At 39.4% G+C, this 19,862-nt stretch overlaps 1 protein-coding gene across 1 annotated transcript; it reads left to right on the forward strand.

Moving 5' to 3' along the window:
* The first annotated feature begins 1,041 nt into the window (after positions 1-1,041).
* On the forward strand, positions 1,042-18,139 carry YME1L1 (YME1 like 1 ATPase). The gene is made up of 19 exons (XM_015853232.3): positions 1,042-1,229; positions 3,339-3,470; positions 4,201-4,363; positions 5,144-5,242; positions 6,700-6,809; positions 7,904-8,054; positions 8,147-8,254; positions 8,651-8,733; positions 9,583-9,673; positions 10,184-10,336; positions 10,896-11,028; positions 11,483-11,545; positions 12,061-12,173; positions 12,540-12,695; positions 13,229-13,380; positions 14,237-14,363; positions 14,463-14,536; positions 15,139-15,225; positions 16,347-18,139. The coding sequence occupies exons 1-19, from the start codon at positions 1,200-1,202 to the stop codon at positions 16,488-16,490; spliced, it is 2,169 nt and encodes a 722-aa protein (XP_015708718.2). The 5' UTR covers positions 1,042-1,199; the 3' UTR covers positions 16,491-18,139.
* Positions 18,140-19,862: the final 1,723 nt, after the last annotated feature.

Below are 19,862 nucleotides of genomic sequence, written 5' to 3' on the forward strand. Positions count from 1 at the left end.
ACAGCAGCAACAGGAATAGCATATGCAGTGCAAATAACCTTGTTGCTGTCTTCCTGTTATCAAACCGTGGCCTTGTGACAAACCATCTGTGATACAGCTATATTAGAGTGCAGACCTTCCGCTCCCAGGTTTAGGGCTCTCGGTGTTTACCAGTTTTACTGCTCTCAGCTGTTCTCCCAGTCTTTATTTTTTTAATATCCCTCCCTGTTGGCTTTTATCTTGCTTTTCTGTCTACATTGCTATCAGCAATTCATTCCTACCAGCCATCATTGCCCTGCTGCTGTCTCTGTGTTATAGAGAGCCATCTCTCTAGAGGTCAGTGCAGAACTATGGCCTTCAGTAACTCAGTCAGAATTATCAAGGTTGGAAAAGACCTAGAAGATCATCTAGTCCAACCATTACCAATACTTCCAGGCTAAATCATATTCCTCAACACAACATCCAAACGTTTCTTGAACACTCCCATGGTCGGTGACTCCACCACCTCCCTGGGCAGTGCATTCCAATGCCTGACCACCCTCTCTGAGAAGTAATACTTCCTAATGTCCAGCCTGAATCTCCCCTGACGCAGCTTAAACCATTCCTTCTAGTTCTATCACTGATTACATGAGAGAAGAGGCCAACCCCCAGCTCACTACAACCTCCCTTCAGGAAGTTATAGAGAGCTATAAGGGCTCCCCTGAGCCTCCACTTCTCCAGGCTGAACAATCCCAGCTCCCTCAGCCGCTCCTCCAAGATGGCATCATCAGGCTTCTGTTTTAAGTTATGTACTTCACGTAAAGCATTTAACAGCATTTGGGTTACTGATACTGGCAGTGTTTGCTTGAATAGACGTGCTGATATAGGAGCTCAGATGCAGCCTTCGGCCCCAACCCACAGACCGTTGCCTGGCGGGGGGTGCCCGACGCATGTGGTGCGTGCTGACGGACAAACGTGTTGCTACGCGACCCGGTTGCGGGGCGGCGGCAGGGACGGGGTGGGGTGGAGGGGGAAGGTGTGCATTGCGATCCGGAAGCTCTTCCACCGCTTCCTGGATCGCTCGGGGCCTGGTGGCTGTCGGCCGCAGGGGGCGGCCATTTTCCCGGCTGGCGGGGTCCTCCTGCTCGCGGCGGCTGCCACAGCGGCCGGGCGGCGGGAGGGCACGGCTTTGTGTTGTAGGCTGAGCAGCGGGGCAGCGCCCCGGGGCCGTCACCGGGAGGATGTTTTCGTTTTCCACCGTGCAGCCTCAGGTAAGGCGGCTGGCGGTGCGCAGTTCGCGGCCCTTCCTCGCTGGGCGACTCCTTTGGGGCTCCTTTGGGGCTGTGGGCTGGCGGCAGTTCGGTGTTCTGGGGCGGCAGAACGTGGCACTGGGGAGAGAGCAGGGGACGGCTGAAGCTCCACGTCGGAGGCCAGGAGGGGTAACCTGCAGGGGAGCATTTCAGATTGTTTGTGTTACGGAAGCAAGGGGCTCTTTTAGCACAGCTGGAGTTGTGCGGTTCGTTGTCACGGGGCGTTGTGGCAGTGACAAAGAAGCGGCTTAGGCGTAAGTGGAAGAGAAGGCCTTTAATTATGTTACGTAAAACAATTTGGATGCAGTTGGAAGGGAAGACGCCGTCGTGAGTCGGTGAGCTAGATGCCACTTGTGAATTGTGTGGGCTTCCATCTGAGCCAGTGCTTTTATTCCCGTGTTCTGCATTGGTGGGATTACTGTGTTATAGTGAGCTTTGTGTTAATTGCTTTTGTTGGTGTCGTGAAGTGAGAGGAGTGACGTTAGTTTTGGGAATGCGTCGTGCCACATTTTTGTATTGGGAAATGCACGGGGGAAGTTTGGTAAGCACTGAGAGTGCCGACTTTGACCATTGGAGCCTTTATAATCTTAGTGCAAACTTCTGCAGTTTAACTTGGAACAGCTAATTCTGAAGGACTTACCATGTTGTGCAGCATGGTATTTCTGGATCTTCAGTCAAAGCACGTGGAAGTTCTTGCAGATCTTAAGCAGGGGCTCAATCAGCAGTTGCAAGGCAACATTCGCACAGCAGGAGCTGCAGCCCAACGTAGTGAAGCGTGCTGGCAATGGGGCATTTCAGAAGCGTTGAGATGAGTTGTACTGTGTATTCATGTAATCTAGAGTTTTCTGTGTTATAATAGTCCACCTTAATATCTGAAGTTGAGTCCTGGCCGTTGGTGAGAGGAGTGATCTCATTTACATTTCTTTTTCTGTTTATTTTGCTTGAAGAGAGTTCTCTTCTGCAGCTACATTGTGAAGTCTACTAGAAGGGTCATCTTTATGCTTAGTTTTGTCTTCACACCAAGAAGGCCTCAGGAATACCACGTAAAGAGAGTTTCTGAAAGGCAATAACCGTAAATAAACAGCAATTAAGCATTTCAAGAGTTGGTGTCAACTTGCAGATTTTTTCAGTGTGGAAACAGTTTGCTGTTTCTTTACCTCTATCTCTCCAGTTCTGGGTTTCCTTTTTATGTGCCTGTATGCTTCAATTTGGAAGGTAATTTAACTGACTGTGGTCATAGAATAGCTTGGGTTGGAAGGGACCTCAAGGACTGTAAAGTTCCAACCATCCTGCCACAGGGTCATGTTTATCATCTTCCTTTAAATATTAGAGAGCTGCAGTGAGATCTCCCCGCAGCTCTTTTCCAGGCTGAACAAGCCCAGCTCTTCCAGCCAGTCTTGATGGGAAAAGTGCTCTAATTCATCTCCCTGGCCCTTCTCTGGACCTTCTTCAAAAGCTCCACATCTTTCCTATGGATGGAGGCTTAGTTCCTATGAGGGAAAATCACCTTTAGTTTCAATTGTTTCATGCAAATAAGATACAAAATTGTGGATTACTTGTCAAAGAAAACAGAACAATATAATTTACTACTATCTGTAGTACAGCAAATAAATTATACTTGGAGGAAAAACAGTCTGGAAATTCAGGATGGAAGTATTAACTGTAACACTAACTTTCTTTTCATACTATTTCAGCAAGCATCCATATGTTGTGTAAGTTTTCTGTAACTAAGTGTGTTAGGTGGGAATTGAGGGCAGTCTCTGTTGCCTGAATGTTGATAATCTGTAGCTGTTTCTGTATTTGAAAATGTAGTGATTATTTTCTAGAATCCATGTTGCATTTGAAAAGGAAGAGGAAATGTAGTTGTTGTACATACTTAAACTCTCAATTTTTCTGTATTTTGAGCTACTCACTCACAGCGTAGTGTTGGAGCTAAGATAAGAACACCTGATTTATTATGCAGTTCTTGCTTAAAAGGCAATGTACAAGATAATTGTAAGCCATAGTTTAGAAGGGAGACTTGTTTAAATTGTTGAAGGCAGCTTTAAATATATATTTTTCTTCTTACAGGCCACCGTTCCTTTGAGTCACCTTATCAATGCCTTCCATTCTCCAAAACCCACACCTGCTGCTGCCAGCACGACATCAAAGCAGCCTGTCCAGAGAGACACCACCTCGGAGCACGATGCTCAGAGCAGTGAGGTACTGGAAACGTTTGGAAAATGGGTTGTTTGCTTATAACTTGATTCAATATTTGACTCATTTTATAAAACAATGTAATGGGAATATGCATGGATAGAATGCAACTTTTTATTGACAGACCTTCAGTAAGTCAGTGCTTTGTTAGTCCTACAGAAATACAGTATTTTATTAATAAGAAAAAAATGCAGCTAGTGTGTGTCTCAGTTATAACTTTTTGAGATGAAGAAATCAACTGCTGAAATCAACTTTGAGTGCAGTGATAACTGCAGATACATCCAGGAGACTCTCTTAAAATGACTTCAGCTTTTGATGTTTTATTCATGTATGTCTTACTTGAGAATCTAGTTTCATCTCAAAAATACAACATAAAATTTACATTAAAATGATTTAGGAGAAATGAAAATAGAATCCATAATGACCTGACAGTAAAAAAACCCAAAATTTATGCGCAAATACATTTTGGATAGCTTGACATACATTTACTTCTTGTTTAAGAAAATATTAAGACTAGCGAGAAGCTCTCTTGAGAGGCTAATATATAAAGGGTCAAAGCCAATAGGAAAAAATGCTTTTGTAGCATTGAGTGTGATTAAAAAACACCCATCTGTAAAATACAAGTTATGCAATGAGTTATACACCTATATTTTACCATTTTAATGGTTAATTCCAAGTTATTATTAATATGAAGTAAATTCTGAACACTTACACTTATCTTTTCCCTCCCCCCCAGTCTGTGTTTAATTTCAGAGACCTGGGATTGTCTGATTTGAAACCTAAGCATTACAAAGAGCTTGTGAACAGGTTGCTTCCTGGGTACTACCCAGACAACAAAGTCTCATCACCGTGGCATACGTCGTACGTCTCTGCTGAGTCATTCTTTGAGAATAAGCATGGTATGTTTTAGAGTAAAGTGCTGATGAAAATGGGTCAATTGTGAAAGTGAGCGCTGTTCTGCAGTTTAATTTCTTGTGTTGTAAATGATTTGTAGTTTAAAAATGTCTGATAACATTTTTAATGTAAAGGGTGCTGATATCTTGTTCACTGTATGCAGATTGTCCCTAGAATTGCGCTTTGTGGATTATGGGAGTTTTGTTTTTTTTAGAAATCTGAATCCAGTTTTGAGCTCGTGCTTGAAGTTGGTGATAGTTGAACTCATCTGAACTCAGCTGTGGCATGAGTACATGTTGTCTTCATGACAAGACTGAGCTAGAAATTTAATCACCACTTTATTCCACCAAAGAAAATGGATTTTGCCCATCTACTAGTGGAACACATTTGTGAAAATCTCCAGTTTACATAAGGCTGTTCCAATTTTGTTTGAAGCAGTGTTACATGAGAACTAAATAAAAGGGAGTTCAGGGTAACTAGCTGTTAACAGGACACAGCATTTCATTGCTGGGGGAAAAAAACAACAAAGCAAGAGTGTTTCCTTATTTATGTTTTGTTGGGATTGGCCTTATGATACCTTCACTTCCTGTGTTTAAAGATGTTCAACGGTGTGTTAGGGAAAGAAGCATGTAAGCAACATCTTGACTGTCAGCCATGTGGATGGGATTAAGGATGGGGGGAGCAGTAAAATGGGATTCACTTTTAAGAAAGGGAGAAACAACCTGTGTGAGAAGTAGTATTTAATTACTATCTAACTTGTGTTTATGTTCTATCAATTCTTACAGGTTTCGTGGACATCTTTAGTGCTTTACGTTCATCATGTTTGTACAGACGGCAGCATCATCCCCTCCAACATTTCTGTTCTGAGCTCAGGTGTTGGCCAGGTATGTTTCCAGAATTAAGTTAGTAAATGTGCTGTAACAAGAGAATATCGTTCAAAGTTGTTAATATTTGTGGATAATATTAAAAGACAACAGAAGATTTATTTTGAATCCATAAATCTGTTGAATCTGATTGTCTTTCAGTGGTTTCATGATTTGTTTAAATACTGGATATATGATGGGTATTAGCAGGGCTGTTTTAGCAAGAAGATAACCAGGAGCTCAGTGAGTTCAGACATGGACATTCGTTCAGTTCTTCTGAGGCTGCATCTGGATACCATATCTGGTTTGTCTCTCAGTTACGAGAGAAGTGTTGACAAAGTAGAAGCAGCCCATCATTGGAAGGGTACAGAGTGTAATGCGCTTTAAGTGCGGTGGAAGCTGAAGGAATTGAGTTTTTAAAGTTAGCAGAAGAGAGGGCAAGATACAATCTAATTGCTGGTAGAGGTAAATCAGTTATACTTCTCTTGTGCACCTTGAAGGAAAGGCAGCAGCTGCAAGTAATAACAAAGGAAATTTGTGCTGGGGAGTTTTCTCAGTGTCATGATGAAGTTCTGGCACAGATTTTCTGGAGAGGTTGTGACTGAACTGTCTGATCTGATGTTGAAGTTTGCCCTTTTTTGAACAGGGGTTGGAGTGAGTGATCTGTGGAAGTCCCTTTTCCATGGTGCTGTTCTGTGATAAAAGAAGTCTCACTTAACGACTAACCTTTAGACTGCTGTTGATTATCTTAGAATGCAGTAGTGAAAGAAGTTTAACGTTCCTGGCTTTTGTGTTTTATGTGATTAAAATGTCCACCACAAGGTTTCTGTTGTGATAAAAGAAGACTTGCAGTGTTATGAACTCCTTGTATTTAAACAGCCTGATTTCTTTTGTTACTTTCTACATTAGTAATGCATCACAGTCATTTGGGATCGCTTCTGGTCTGCTTTTTAGCTGATCTTTTGAACAGAGCCTGTTTTAAAGCATGAATCTTTATTCCCATCCTTCTGGATCAGATTTCAAATATAAGAGTTGCCAGTGTGCCTGGATTTAATTAATCTGTCTCTGCTGTTCTCAGAGATGATGATAGAGCTGATCAATTATCCTTAAAAATTATTATGGTAAAAATGTTATAAAACACAGCAGAGCATACTTGAAATTGAAAGTTTGGATTGCAGCTGTTGCTCAGGATTGCCTAGCAATGCACGTCCATCACTAAAATGTTTTGATGTATTTATTTATATTGTTTATTCCTAATAGATCCAAAGGTGCCTTCAGACAGCTTCACACTTTTTTGGGTGGAAATGGTCTGTGACTCAGTTCAGTTTCTAACTTGATTATTTGGGGGAGGTTATATTTGGTTCAGATATTTTTCGTTTAATACACTGACGTTTCCTATGTTTTTAATCATAGTGTGGTAGCAAGGGATAGTTCTTGACTTTCCATTTCTGATAATTATTTTTGTTTTAAAACCCAAGTTTATGTACAGACTCGGAGCTTTAAGACTTTGCGGTCAAGATCAAGGCGTTTGCAGTCAACCACTGAACAACTGACCGAAACAAAGAGTTCACTTCCATCACTTTTGAAGGTAAATACAGATAACTTTAGGAAGTTGTGCTGAGCATTTTCAGACAATCTCTTTTTCTTGAATAAATCTTTGTAATTTACCAAGAGTGCTCCAAGGTATTTTTTTTACGTTAATAATTCTAAGTCCTGAGCTAAACAGCAACATACTGATTTTCTTATTAAACAAATCTGTGCATTAATATCTTATGACTAGAGATTATTTTAATCTTTAGGGAGATAATTTCAAATCTAAAAACTGTCTTGAACTTTTGGAAATAAAATTGTCTATTCTGTTTCTGCGGTTTTGTTAAAAATAGCTTGGAGTTGGTTAAGTATTTAAACAGAAATACCGCTATTTAACATAAAACCTTTTTCTTAATTTTTTTTTCCTAGTAATTCAGCATTTTATTGATGCTTTGAGAATAGACTTATTGTAGTAATGATCTTTTTTTAAGATGCAAAAACTAAACTTGATGTTTTTATGGGTTTAAAAACTTGTCTGCTCTTAATTCAGTAGAGAACTCTAGGCTTGGGGTAGGCAGGCACTTAACAAGACAAAGTTCATTTTGATATTCCTTGCTTCTAACTGGTTATATGGAAGTCAGGCTAATTATATCATTGGTTCTTATTTTATGTGTAAATTAGCTCTGAACTTTCCAATTTGTTTAGGCCTGTGTGATTTACTTAATCCGTGGACTAGATTTTCTGTGGATGGAGATACACCAGTGCTAGCTCTGTGTGGTGGTCTTTAATTTGTGAGGGTGTGTAATACATATTTAACCAACACTGTCAAAACTATAGCTGGAAGGTATTTCGCATTTGGGAATAATAAGTGGTTTTCATGAAGGAAAGGGTTTAAGCTAATAACTTGCACTGAATCCAGTCTGTAAAGCTCAGTTGTCTGATTGGGGTTCTGAGCCTGATCTGTTCAGAGCAAAAGTCAAGATGGCTCTTGCTTGTACCTTTGTGATCTCAGCCTACTGCCCGATATTGTCTGACCCTGCAGCACTGAACTTTAAGCTTTTATTTTTCCCTTCCCCTCACCCACGGTACCAAAGTAGTTAACTGTATAATACAACTTAGCATAGACTAACATTCTTGTGGAATGTGTTTTAGGGCTTTATACTGAGAAAACGAAGAATTGACATTGAGAACTTGGATGCGTTAATGAAAACAAAAAACATCCCAGAAGCTCACCAGGATGCTTTTAAAACAGGTTTTGCAGAAGGCTTTTTGAAAGCACAGGTATTCCTGCAAAAAACACTCGGTAAGTTGCTTTAGTTTGTGTATTTTTGTCTTTGCTTTCAGAAAGTAGTTTATTTTAGCCTATTTAATATTTTTCTTCGTTTTCTTTTACAGATTCCTTAAGAAGATCCCGTTTGCTTTCCTTCTTTCTCTTTGTTTTATGTTTTTATCTTGCTGTATATTCCTCATTTTTACCTGGGAAAGGCTCCTTTTCAGATGCTGGTTAGTTACCTTTTTAAAACCATTTCACTTTATTCTTCCCTGCATGTTTAGCTCAAATAAAATGTGTTTTCCTGTGATTGTTTTAGGATAAAATTTCAGTGTACTAGTGACAAATAACTACTGCTTTCGACTGAAGTTTTTAAAATAGTAGTGCTACAGAATGTTTTTCAAGAATAACTTTGATTTTTAGTATTTTTTTCCTGATTATTTCAGTGAAACAGTTGCATAGAAATTAACATAGAAGTAGTCTGTTCATAGATGGTGTTAGTCTTTGAATTTAAATGATGTGATATCATATCATCAGTGTCAGTTGCACTCAGTTGGATTTCAGTGCAAAGTTTGCCCTTGGAACAAAATGACTGCATAAATTTTGCCTTTTCTGCTATTTGCTGTCAGTGCGCTTTAGAACATCAAGTATCTTTGATGCAGCAGTGGATCCAATCCAGCTGAAAAATGTTACCTTTGAACATGTGAAAGGGGTAAGTTCAAAAATTTGAACCCAAAAGTAAATTAAAAAATTTGTTCATTTTTTGAGTAAGCACTGTGAGCTTGGAGGTTGTCTTACTGTGTTAAAGGATCTGCTTTTAGTAACCTGTTTTAAAAGAAACACATCTTTCTCATACTCGGATAAGCCTAAGATGAACAGAGAACTTGAATGATAGGATTACATTTTCCATTTCTGTGAAGTAGAGGAGCATTGCAGTCTTCAGTAACTGACCTCATTTCTCTGCTTCTCTCCTTCCTCCACAACTTTTTCAGTGTGATTGAATCTAAGCAGAGCTGCAGACTGACTTCAAGTTATAATCTGTGGTTTTCTTTGACTTTGCACATTTCTTTCTATATTTGAAAGACATGATAATTGCATTTTTATGTATTTATTGGAGATATGGTGATTCCTAGAAACAAGTGGGCCTTGCACTGCTGGAGGGATAACTTTATTATTTTTGTTCTTCATCTGTTCCTTGGCTGTATGTTGGAAAATGAGGACTTCCCCTTGCCTGAATAACTTAATCTTTTTAACTGATTAAGCTGATATCTTGACATAGTTTGTGATTCCATATTTGCCTTGTTGGTCAGATCTGGTCCCAGACTGTTTGGTTATCCCTTAGTTTTGTGAACTTCAGTATTAACCATTCATGTAAACAATTGTAAGAAATAGGCTTGGTATCAACACAAAAGTTTTGTGATACTCTTATCTCCTTTCTTTCCATTTTATATTTTTGTTCCAATAAACTTATCTAAGTCTATAGTACAAAGTTTGTCTACAAAAAAGATGCAGTATTTTATGAATGCTTATTGACTTTTTGTGACACACTTTTAATGTTTAGGTTGAAGAAGCTAAACAGGAATTGCAGGAAGTTGTGGAATTCCTGAAAAACCCACATAAATTTACTGTACTGGGAGGCAAACTTCCGAAAGGTAAGAATCATTGCTCACAAAAGTGAGAATTGTATGTACACGTGGCCACCTTTGTCTTTATTCCACGCTGAGTGTTGTAGCTTTGTTCCATGTTAAATGACTGATTTGCAGACTAATCTCTGAATAATTTTTCCTTTGGTTTTGGAGTCAAAAAGGTGCATGACCAAAGTGGTACCAAATACCACTGTTTCATTTTGTTTATATTTGAGATAAACAGTAAAACGGTGTTAGGCATTTGTAGTGGATTTCCTCATTTTTGTTCTGTTTCAGCTTTTATTTGATAGTCTTACAAACCTTTTTTGTAGTTGTTTAAATGTGGATCAGACTCCAGATCTTTTAAAAGAAGGCCCTTCATACTGCAAGAAACAAGCAATCTGAAATAGGATATTCACAGCTTTTTGAAGGCAAATGTGAATTCCTTTAGTGCACGAAAAGCACAGCTGTATAATGAGGCTGCATAAATTTATTGTTGTTGGCTTGTTTTTTCTTTTACATTTTCTTTCCTTCCAGGTATTCTGTTGGTTGGACCACCTGGTACTGGCAAAACTCTTCTTGCCCGAGCTGTAGCTGGTGAAGCTGATGTACCATTTTATTATGCTTCTGGGTCAGAGTTCGATGAGATGTTTGTCGGTGTGGGAGCGAGTCGTATCCGAAGCCTATTTAGTAAGTTTTTGTGTTTTTGAAATCTTTCAGTGGTGCAAGGTGAGTGTTCAGTGTTGTTTACAGATAGTGAAAGTATGAGCTTTGATAAGGTACAGTTTTGGTTACTGGAAAATAGTACTGTATCAGGCTAACCAATAAAGCCATTTATTTTGTTTTCATTACCTGTGTGCTTGAGGGTGATGTCTTTCACCACTAAAAGGCCGACTCTGTAAAAATGACATTGTTTTTGCTTGATAGGTCAATGTTCTGTACCTGAGCCTGTGAAATCAACTGTTCTATGGAGCCAATAGAAGATAGGATGACTTTCTTAATCTACTGTACTTGTAATTTTTTGTAACATGATAAGAAACTGGTGTAGAGATGAAGAACTTGCTTCTTTGTGTTGCTTCAAGGATGAAATATCATTTTTGAAGCGGATGCTAAAATTGAGACCATTTTGGTGATGATACAGTGTTCCATAATGCAAGACTAATAGAAATAGTAGAATCCTGAACTGCATTTTATGCCTTTTGTTAGTGTGTGTGGTTGAAGTGTCCTTCAGCTATTCTTCTTTTGTCAGGGGAAGCAAAGGCGAATGCACCTTGTGTTATATTTATTGATGAGTTGGACTCTGTTGGTGGTAAGAGAATTGAATCTCCAATGCATCCATATTCAAGGCAGACTATTAATCAACTTCTCGCTGAAATGGATGGGTAAATATCTGGATTCTGAGGGTATAGAAAGTGTTGACTAGTATTTTGAGTACTTGGGTGAATTTTTCTGCCTTACAGCTTTGGTTGTCTTAACTTTTAAATACTTTGAAGGTTATAAATGCATATGATATTAAGAGAATACTCCTGTGTTACTGTTGGCAGTAGTAGATAGTAGTCATTAATGGCCTTAAGTAACACAGAAGCTTTTAAGTTACAGGAGTGTAGTATCCACAGTTATCTGATAAGAAATGATTCCAGATCTCAACTGTAAGATCAGGGCATGATTTTCAACCAGTTACTGGGTTAAATGTGGTCATTTGTGGATGAAATGTGGGTTGAGATGACTTCAATGTAAGTTGAGGTCACTCCTAATAAGCAATAGAAATTGTTTAAAAATAAGTGTTAATTCTGTATAAAAATATTTTTTTGCCTTTCTTTTCTTTTTTAAATACAGCTTTAAACCTAATGAAGGTGTTGTTATTATTGGTGCAACAAACTTCCCTGAAGCATTAGATAAGTGAGTATGACTCATTGATCATTTCCATGGCATGTTTTGTTGGGTTTTTTTGTTTTTTTTTCTTAAAGTCATACAACAACTAAAGCTTGCTTTGGTAGTTTTCAGTTCTTACAGCGTTATAGTTGAAGGTATTTTCAGCTAAAGAGGTTTGTAAATTGAAGAGTTTTTGGCACGTAAAAGGTTGTTAAGCTGAGTATTAAGAAATAAGTAACCTGCTTTTAAATAACTAAAACTTCTGCAAGATTTTCCACTTAATTTGACTGGCTTTGTTCCTTGTTTGCAGTGCACTTCAGCAGTAGTTAACAACAAGCATCTTGTTGTATTTACAAATACAAAACCATTTAAAATTGGTTGGTAATGCATCTTTCATCTGACTTTTTAGCTACAAATCAGGAAAGAAACCTGGTTTATGTAGATGTCTTTAGAAGGATCAGGTAGATTTGTCTTCATATCTCTTAGGAACAGTTTACTGCAGCCTTTTTATGTAAGTATATTAAACCATCTTTTCCCCTTAGTGCTTTAATTCGTCCTGGTCGCTTTGACATGCAAGTTACTGTTCCCAAGCCTGATGTAAGAGGTCGTACGGAAATTCTGAAATGGTACCTTAATAAAATCAAGTACGATCAATGTAAGTAAATACATAATTACAGTATCTTGACATAACTGTTCTTTCTCAATCAGCCTGTTGATGTCTCAGCCCTTTATTCTAACAGCAGCAATATCTTTACCTTGTACCTAAAAATAAACAACACAATAAAACACAATGGTACAGAGTATTAAGGCAGCTTTCTGAGACAGTGTTTCTTACCACCCCGTAGCAGGTTGTGGTACCTTTTAGCATTAGCATTCTTTTAAAGCTTGAGCACTTCTGTTAAATGCAGAATTTTTAGTAGAATGTGATGTTCATAATTTGATCACTTCTTGGTATCTGTTCACGGTGGAAGATTTTTCAGGAGTAATGTGGACTCTAATGACTTTCTTATTTTCCCCACAGCTGTTGATCCAGAAATAATTGCACGAGGCACAGTTGGTTTTTCTGGAGCAGAGCTTGAGAATCTTGTGAATCAAGCTGCCTTAAAGGCAGCTGTTGATGGAAAAGATATGGTAACCATGAAGGAGTTGGAATTCTCCAAGGACAAAATTCTAATGGGTAAGATATAATATACGTAACACATAGGTATATGTTAAAGCCATTTTCTCTGTGTGTGATTTACGCCTTCATAGAAGAAGAGAGATTTTTTGTTTTCTCAGAAATTGTGTTTTATACTTGAACCCAGAAGATGGCATAGGTTTGATTTCCTCCTACCCTCCATTTAGGAATATGTGGAGGGGAATAGGAAACTAGAAACCCAGAATTCCTGTTCAGCTACCAGTTGTGTTACCATTATGACACCTGTGACGTTAGGCTTAAGGTCTATTTTATTCAAACTTGAGAGGAAGTGCAATTTCGTCAGCTATACAAAATCATATTTATTTTAGTCTATTCCTTTAGAAGCATCTTTGCTGTTAAGTACAGGTAGGTCAGTTTTGGACACTAATTAATGTTCATTAAATGCAAAGTGTACAGGTAGGATTTTAGTTGCGCTTGTATGCTGTTCAACTGCTTCTTTGTACTCTGAGCATGTATAATCCATGGGTATCATGGCAACCAGGCAAGTTTGTTTAGTGTTGCTTCCTTTTAAGGACCTGAACGCAGAAGTGTAGAAATTGATGAAAAAAACAAAACCATCACTGCTTACCACGAGTCTGGACACGCCATCATGGCCTACTATACCAAGGATGCAATGCCAATCAACAAGGCTACCATCATGACACGGGGAACAACCCTGGGGCACGTAAGTGTTTTTGTAATTTTGTGAGAGAGCAGAAACATTGCTCAGCTGCACTTCTAATACAGACATACTTTATCCATTTATTTTGTGCCTAGTGTGGCTTTTTCTAAACCAAATTAGTTGATTACCTTCTTTCTGTCCCATCAGTACTGTTTCTGTGTGAGCACATGGCAGCTCATGGCAGGAAAGAGAAAGTGTAGTTCCAGTCTGTCGGTTTCTGTGGAACTTTTACGCAAGTTAATGTGTTCAGATAAATGAAGTAATTGGTGTGAATCATCCAGGAAGTTGATTTGTGCTCAGTCCTGTGGGAATACAAGAAAAGCTGTTCAGAGCAGCAGCTGTGGAGCAAGATAAACAGCATGAGAACCAAGGACACCTCTAGAAGGAGAAGAAGGGACTCACAGCTCTGATTGAATATATGCCTGCATGGACAGTTGAAAAGCGTTTTGTAGAATGCTTTGTTGACATGTAAAGGTGGTTGGGAAAGACAGAAAACAAAAACTTGTGAAGGTATATGAGGGATGTGAGAACTTGTAATAAACAATTTGGATCCTTCACATCTGAGTCCATGCCTCAAACGCTGCACAGTCCAAATGTAGAAAATAAGGAGAAATTAATAGAATGGGTTGTTCTATTGCTGGTCCTACTTGTAAGCTTCTGTAGTTAATTAATTTTTTTTGCGCTCATGGCTCAAAGGAAGCAATTTCAGCAAGTAGACCAGGCAAACCTGATGAGGGCATAGCCTAGGAGGATGCCCAGAGCACTCGCATAGTTGTGTAAAAGCCATTACATCCTCTTTGGATTTACAAGAATACTTTTCAGATTATTTCAGTTTGTTACCTGTTTCTTTATCTTCCAGGTGTCTTTGCTACCAGAAAATGACAGATGGAGTGAAACTAGATCCCAGTTACTTGCTCAGATGGATGTTTGCATGGGAGGAAGAGTGGCAGAAGAGCTCATATTTGGAAGTGATCACATCACAACAGGTCAAGTCATCAGTAGTTAGAAGAATTTCTGGTCAGAGTTCATGGACAGGCATGTTTAACTTGGTTTCAGTAATTAACTTAAATTTGTTTGCTATCCAGGTGCTTCCAGTGATTTTGACAACGCTACTAAAATTGCAAGACTGATGGTGACTAGATTTGGAATGAGTGAGAAGGTAGTGTATCATCAGTGCTTAAATACTTAAATGCTACACAGGAATGCTCTGTAACTGTCAGTTATGGTAGGCAAAGTAGTTCTGCCAAAAAGGAAGGCTTTATGATTGGCCCTGCTATAGAAAACTGAATGAGAAAACCTGTGTGTATGGTAGTTTAAAAATCAACTTGCAAGGTCTTCTTCTCGAAATGACCTCAGAAGTTACTGAGGTCTGCAGGAAAAAAAAAATTGAGCAAAATGAAACATTTTGGAGTTGAGAATAATCTTACCATGTTGGGCAGAGTGAAGGAAGCGTTGGGTCTTGTATACTTCTAACTAAACTTCTTTCATCATCACTGTTTTCATGTTAGTAGTCTGAAGTTTTTGTTTTCCTTTTAAATGAAATACTTAAGGTTCTTTACTATGATCTATGGCAACAGAACTCTGCAGTACCTACATAGTTCACGGATAGGCTTCTTGTTTTGCTGCTTCTGTTTGAAGTTCCTTTTGTGAACAATTTTATTTGTTTGCATGGACAAGCAGTGGGTGATTAAGCTCTTACAGAGTGTTTTAAGTGCAGTGTTGTAACAATGCTAAGATATCTTTTCTTGTTTATTGCTTTAGCTTGGTGTTATGACCTATACTGACCCTGGTAAAGTTAGCCCTGAAACTCAATCTGCAATTGAACAAGAAGTAAGAACACTTCTACGGGTAAGAGTCTTCCTTTTGCTGTAATACACTTGTTGAGAGATGAGTTGAGCATCAGTTTAGTTTGGTAATGTGTGCCAGTGAAAACAAATAGGCTGTTGCAAGTATTCCCAGTATTTCATGTAGCAGCAACTTGGAATCTCTGCATGTCAAAACTTCTTGTGTATTTTCCTTTGGAAGCACTGGATAACAAGGTGATGATGCTGGGTTTTTAATGTTCCTTAATGCTGCCTCTTGCATTACATCGGGGTTTGTATGTTGTGTACTTAATTCATAGGGGAAAAAAAAATAGTGCTGTAAAGTTTTAGAGAACAGATATGACAGCTGTGTGTTACTCCCGCATTTCATAACTTGCAGCTAACTCATTTTGTGTAGAAATTGCCGTGTGGGATGAGATCAGAGTCATTTGGTCAGGGGTTCTGTTCCTCACGGGGATCAGAATCAGATGCTTAGGGAAGTTTGTAACAGTTGATTGTCACCAAACTTCTGGATCTGTTCTGGTATTCTGAATTAGTTTCATACAGGCATAAGCATTATTTATATCTAGTAATATTAAACCCTTAAAGCTATTGCTGAAGCTGTTTCTGAACTGACTCGGTGAGCTAAAGAGCTGTCAATGTAGAACTGAAAGTTAAAATTGAAGCTGACGGTGCTGGCAGCTCTACTTGCAGCAACAGATAACTTGCTGGGTAGCATTCACCTTTCTGGATGTACATGATAAACTTGGACAGCTCAGTAATGTTTGGGAAACTTTACACTTTGAGGAACGTCTTGAATGCTGCAACACTGTCAGTAATGTGCAATGAAATAGTTAATAAGCAACTTTACCGACCTAGCAAAAGTTTTTTAAGTCATATTTAAAAACACTCAGCCTTGTCTGTTGGTTTGGTTTTCAGTTGTACTTCTGCAAAATGCAGGTTTGGCATAAAGCTATGTTTTCTCAAGCAGTTACGCCAGCTGCTCTTAGATGTTGGTGAGACAGGAGCTTGCCAGCTGTGCTACGTGTGGCTCCACTTTACGTTTCAAGCTGCATTTTCCTGGAAACAATTTTAAAAACAATTTTGCTGTTACTTTTGTTCAACTCTTAAAAATTCCTACTACTTATTTTTTTTGTTTAATATTAGGAGTCATACGAACGAGCAAAGAACATCTTGAAGACTCATGCAAAAGAACACAAGAATTTAGCAGAAGCTCTCTTGAAATACGAGACTTTGGATGCCAAAGAAATCCAAATCGTTCTAGAGGGGAAAAAACTAGAAGTGAGATGATAACTTCTGGGATACAGTTATAGCTGGTAACCTGAAGAATGTACATCTAGCAGTGCAGTAGTGTACGCAGCATAGCTTCTTTCCCTTTCTGATGTGTGTATGGCATTTAGTGACATGTTAAGATTAATTCTGTTTCTCGTGAGCTTCTGTTATTTATCTGTTTGTTGTGTCTCACTGGAATAAGACACAAGAATAAAAAGTGTTCTTCATCTTCTGCTCTTCCCACAAGAAGTTATTCAGAAAGACAAATCTCAGGGTTGAATTCAGTGTTCTGGTTTAGTCAGTTGTGTTGAAGCTGAGAAGAAAAATGTGCAGATGTACTGTGGTGTGTTTTGGCATCGCTTCCTGAGTCATGCAGCCAGATCTGTGTGTTTGAAATGATGCCCCATAATGTATACTACAGTTTTTTATGGGTGGTGACAAACGGAGATGTGAAACTGTGTAGTCTAATGCTCATACTCTGTTTGAAGGTAGAGATTGCTTTTAAGGAAGATACATTGGAAATGCAACAGAGCACATGTATGAAGGAAGCAGCTACAGAGCACATCTCTAAAGAGAATGAGTGAGAGCTTCATGTAAAACAAAAACATTACTGATTTATCTTCTCAGTGTTCTTGGAGTTAAAATACACACATACAGAGCTGGGAGAGATTTTAATGCAAACGCTGATATCGGGCTGAACACGTCTAATCTCTTTGGACTGTGTTTTGGGCAGAACCATGGCAGGGATAAGAGAAATACCTGTGACCTCTGATGTGCTGCTGACAAGACTCCTAATTTGTTTTATTACTGCAGTAGATGGATGTGATTTGATAAGTGCTTTTATACTGCTGGAGATCCTATATAATTAGTGCTGATACTATGTATAGGCATTTGATAATCCAACAAAGAATTTCTTCAAAGAGGACAATATTGCTGAAAAGTAGTTCAGGATGTTTGAAGCGTGAGTTTCAAATAACATTCCCAGTCCTATTCAGTACAACTAGGAAAGCTGGTTATTTTTGTTGTGGGTTTGTTTTTTTTTCTTCCTCTTCTTCATCCAACTTCTACAGAAGCTCCTGGAAATTCTGGGCTCTTATGAAAAATCAGTTTTGAACCAAGTAGAAGTGATTGCTTCTATAGCAGTTCTATGCCGGTGTTCTGCTGATCTCATGGAACTGGTTTTTAGGAATAACACAGCTTTATTATAATCTTCCTCACAATTAATGATAGGCTCCTGGGGCTGCAGACATCTGTTGCAGAGAAGACCTTCGTTATTGTGTTAACGTTGAAGGTTTGGCGTGGTTGGAGATGAATACAGTTGGGTTGGTGCCAATAAACGTGAATGACAATTGATAACCGCATTTAAAGCAAACATTAAATTGCTTCAGAATATTGAGTGTAATACCTGGTTTTGCTTTTCTTTTTTTTTTTTTTTTTGTTCCTTCTGAAACTAGGATAACTTTCCATTTGCTTATTTTTCCATTGTCAGCTATTACAGTGACATCCCAACGTGGCACAACTTGAAAACATTACAAAACATTATACCAAATGCCTGGGCTGACTAGTTACAGTTGTACATGTATTTTAGAAATATGCCAATGGAAGCAGAAATATACTGCATATTTGCATTTGTTTTTGGAATAATAAAGGTTCGATTTAATTACGGACATTGGCTTTTCCTTTTACTTACCACTGTAAACTGCTACAGAATGTAATACAGAGTTCCTGTTTTGTAAACGGACTATATAAGACATTTGAACTTGTAAATAAATTTAGTAATGGAAAATTTGTATACTAATTATATTTCTAGGGGATGATCTCCCGAGCAATTCAGACCTGTTCTTCAGTTCCTGCTTCAGTAATGGGACTTGGACAGAAGTGTTTCCAGTTGAATAATGCAAGTCTGTCATTAAAAACAAACACAGAAAACTTTTGACTTCAAAAGTAGAAATCTCCACTGAATGATCTGTTTTGTGGGGCAAGTCCTGAGGTCTGACATCTTTCTCCTGAACGCTTCTTGTTATACGCACAGAAGAGGCAAGTTACTATCACCACAAACTCTGCTAAGGAGTCTGTTCCCTTCTTTCCTGTAGCTCCCCTTTAGATACTGAAAGGCTGCTCTTGGGTCACCTCACAGCCTTCTCCAGGCTGAACAGCCCCAGCTCTCCCAGCCTGTCCTTATAGGAGAGGTGTTCCATTCTGCGGATCATTTTTGTATCCCTCTCTGGACGTGCTCTGACAGGTCCATGTCTCTCCTGCACTGAGGACTCCACATCTGGACACAGTATTCCAGGTGAGGCCTCACCTCCCTGACCTGCTGGCCACACTTCTTTTGATGCAGCCCAGAATAGAGTTGGCTGTCTGGGCTGCAAGGATTGCTGGCTTACATCCAGCTTCCCATCTACCAGTACTCCCAGGTCTTTTTCAGCAGGGCAGTGCTCAATTGCTTCGTCCCCCAGCTTGTATTGGTAATGAGAGTTGACCCAGGTGCAACACCATGAACTTGGGTTTGTTGAACCTCATGAGGTTCACCTGGACCCACTGCTCAGGCCTGTCCAGGTCCCTCTGGATGGCATCCTGTCTCTCTCGTGTGTTGACTACACCTCAAATTCAGCCTGGTGTCATCACAAACTTGCTAAGGGTGCATTCAACCCCAACGCCATTGATGAAGATATTAAAGAGTATTGGCCCCAGCACTGACCTACAGGGGACACCACTCATCACTGATCTTCATCCAGACATTGAGCTTTTGACCACCACTCCCTGAACTCAATCCTGCAGCCAGTTCTTTGCCCTTTGAACAGTCCACAAATCAAACTGATATCTTTCCAGTTTGGAGAGATGGATGTTGTGGGGTACTGTGTTAAAGACCTTAGAGAAGTTATGATAGATGACATCAGTGGCTCTTCCCTCGTCCACTGATGCAGTGACACCATCATAGAAAGCCAGTGAGTTAGTCGAGCAGGATTTGCCCATGGTGGAGCCACACTGGTTCTCTCGTATCACCTCCCTGCCTTCCATGTGCCTTACCGTAACTTCCAGGAAGACCTGTTCCATGATCTTCCCTGGCACCGAGGTGAAACTGACATGTCAGTAGTTCTTAGGGTCATCCTTTAACCCTTTTTAAAAACGGGTGTGATGTTTCCTTTTTTCCACTCACCAGGAACTTCACCTGATTGCCACGGCCCTTGAAATATCATAGAGCGGGTTGGCAACCACGTCAGACAATTCCCTTAGGATTCTGGGATGCATCTCATTGGAACCCATAGACTTGTGGATGTTCAGCTTCCTCATGTGGTCACAAACCTGATCCTTGCTTGAAGTGGGAGGATGTTGCTTCCCCAGGCCCCTCCTACCAAACCCAACAATCGAGCACTGCATGGTGAGCAG

Source organism: Coturnix japonica, chromosome 2 (assembly GCF_054131305.1).
Source record: "Coturnix japonica strain WE chromosome 2, WE-NBRP24, whole genome shotgun sequence".
Lineage (NCBI taxonomy): Eukaryota > Metazoa > Chordata > Aves > Galliformes > Phasianidae > Coturnix > Coturnix japonica.

Coding starts and splice junctions, on each gene's coding strand:
- YME1L1 (XM_015853232.3), top strand. CDS start 1,200: ATGTTTTCGTTTTCCACCGTGCAGCCTCAG. Junction 5,243..6,699: donor TGAGCTCAGGTGTTGGCCAG/GTATGTTTCCAG, acceptor TTAAAACCCAAG/TTTATGTACAGACTCGGAGC. Junction 8,255..8,650: donor AGGCTCCTTTTCAGATGCTG/GTTAGTTACCTT, acceptor ATTTGCTGTCAG/TGCGCTTTAGAACATCAAGT.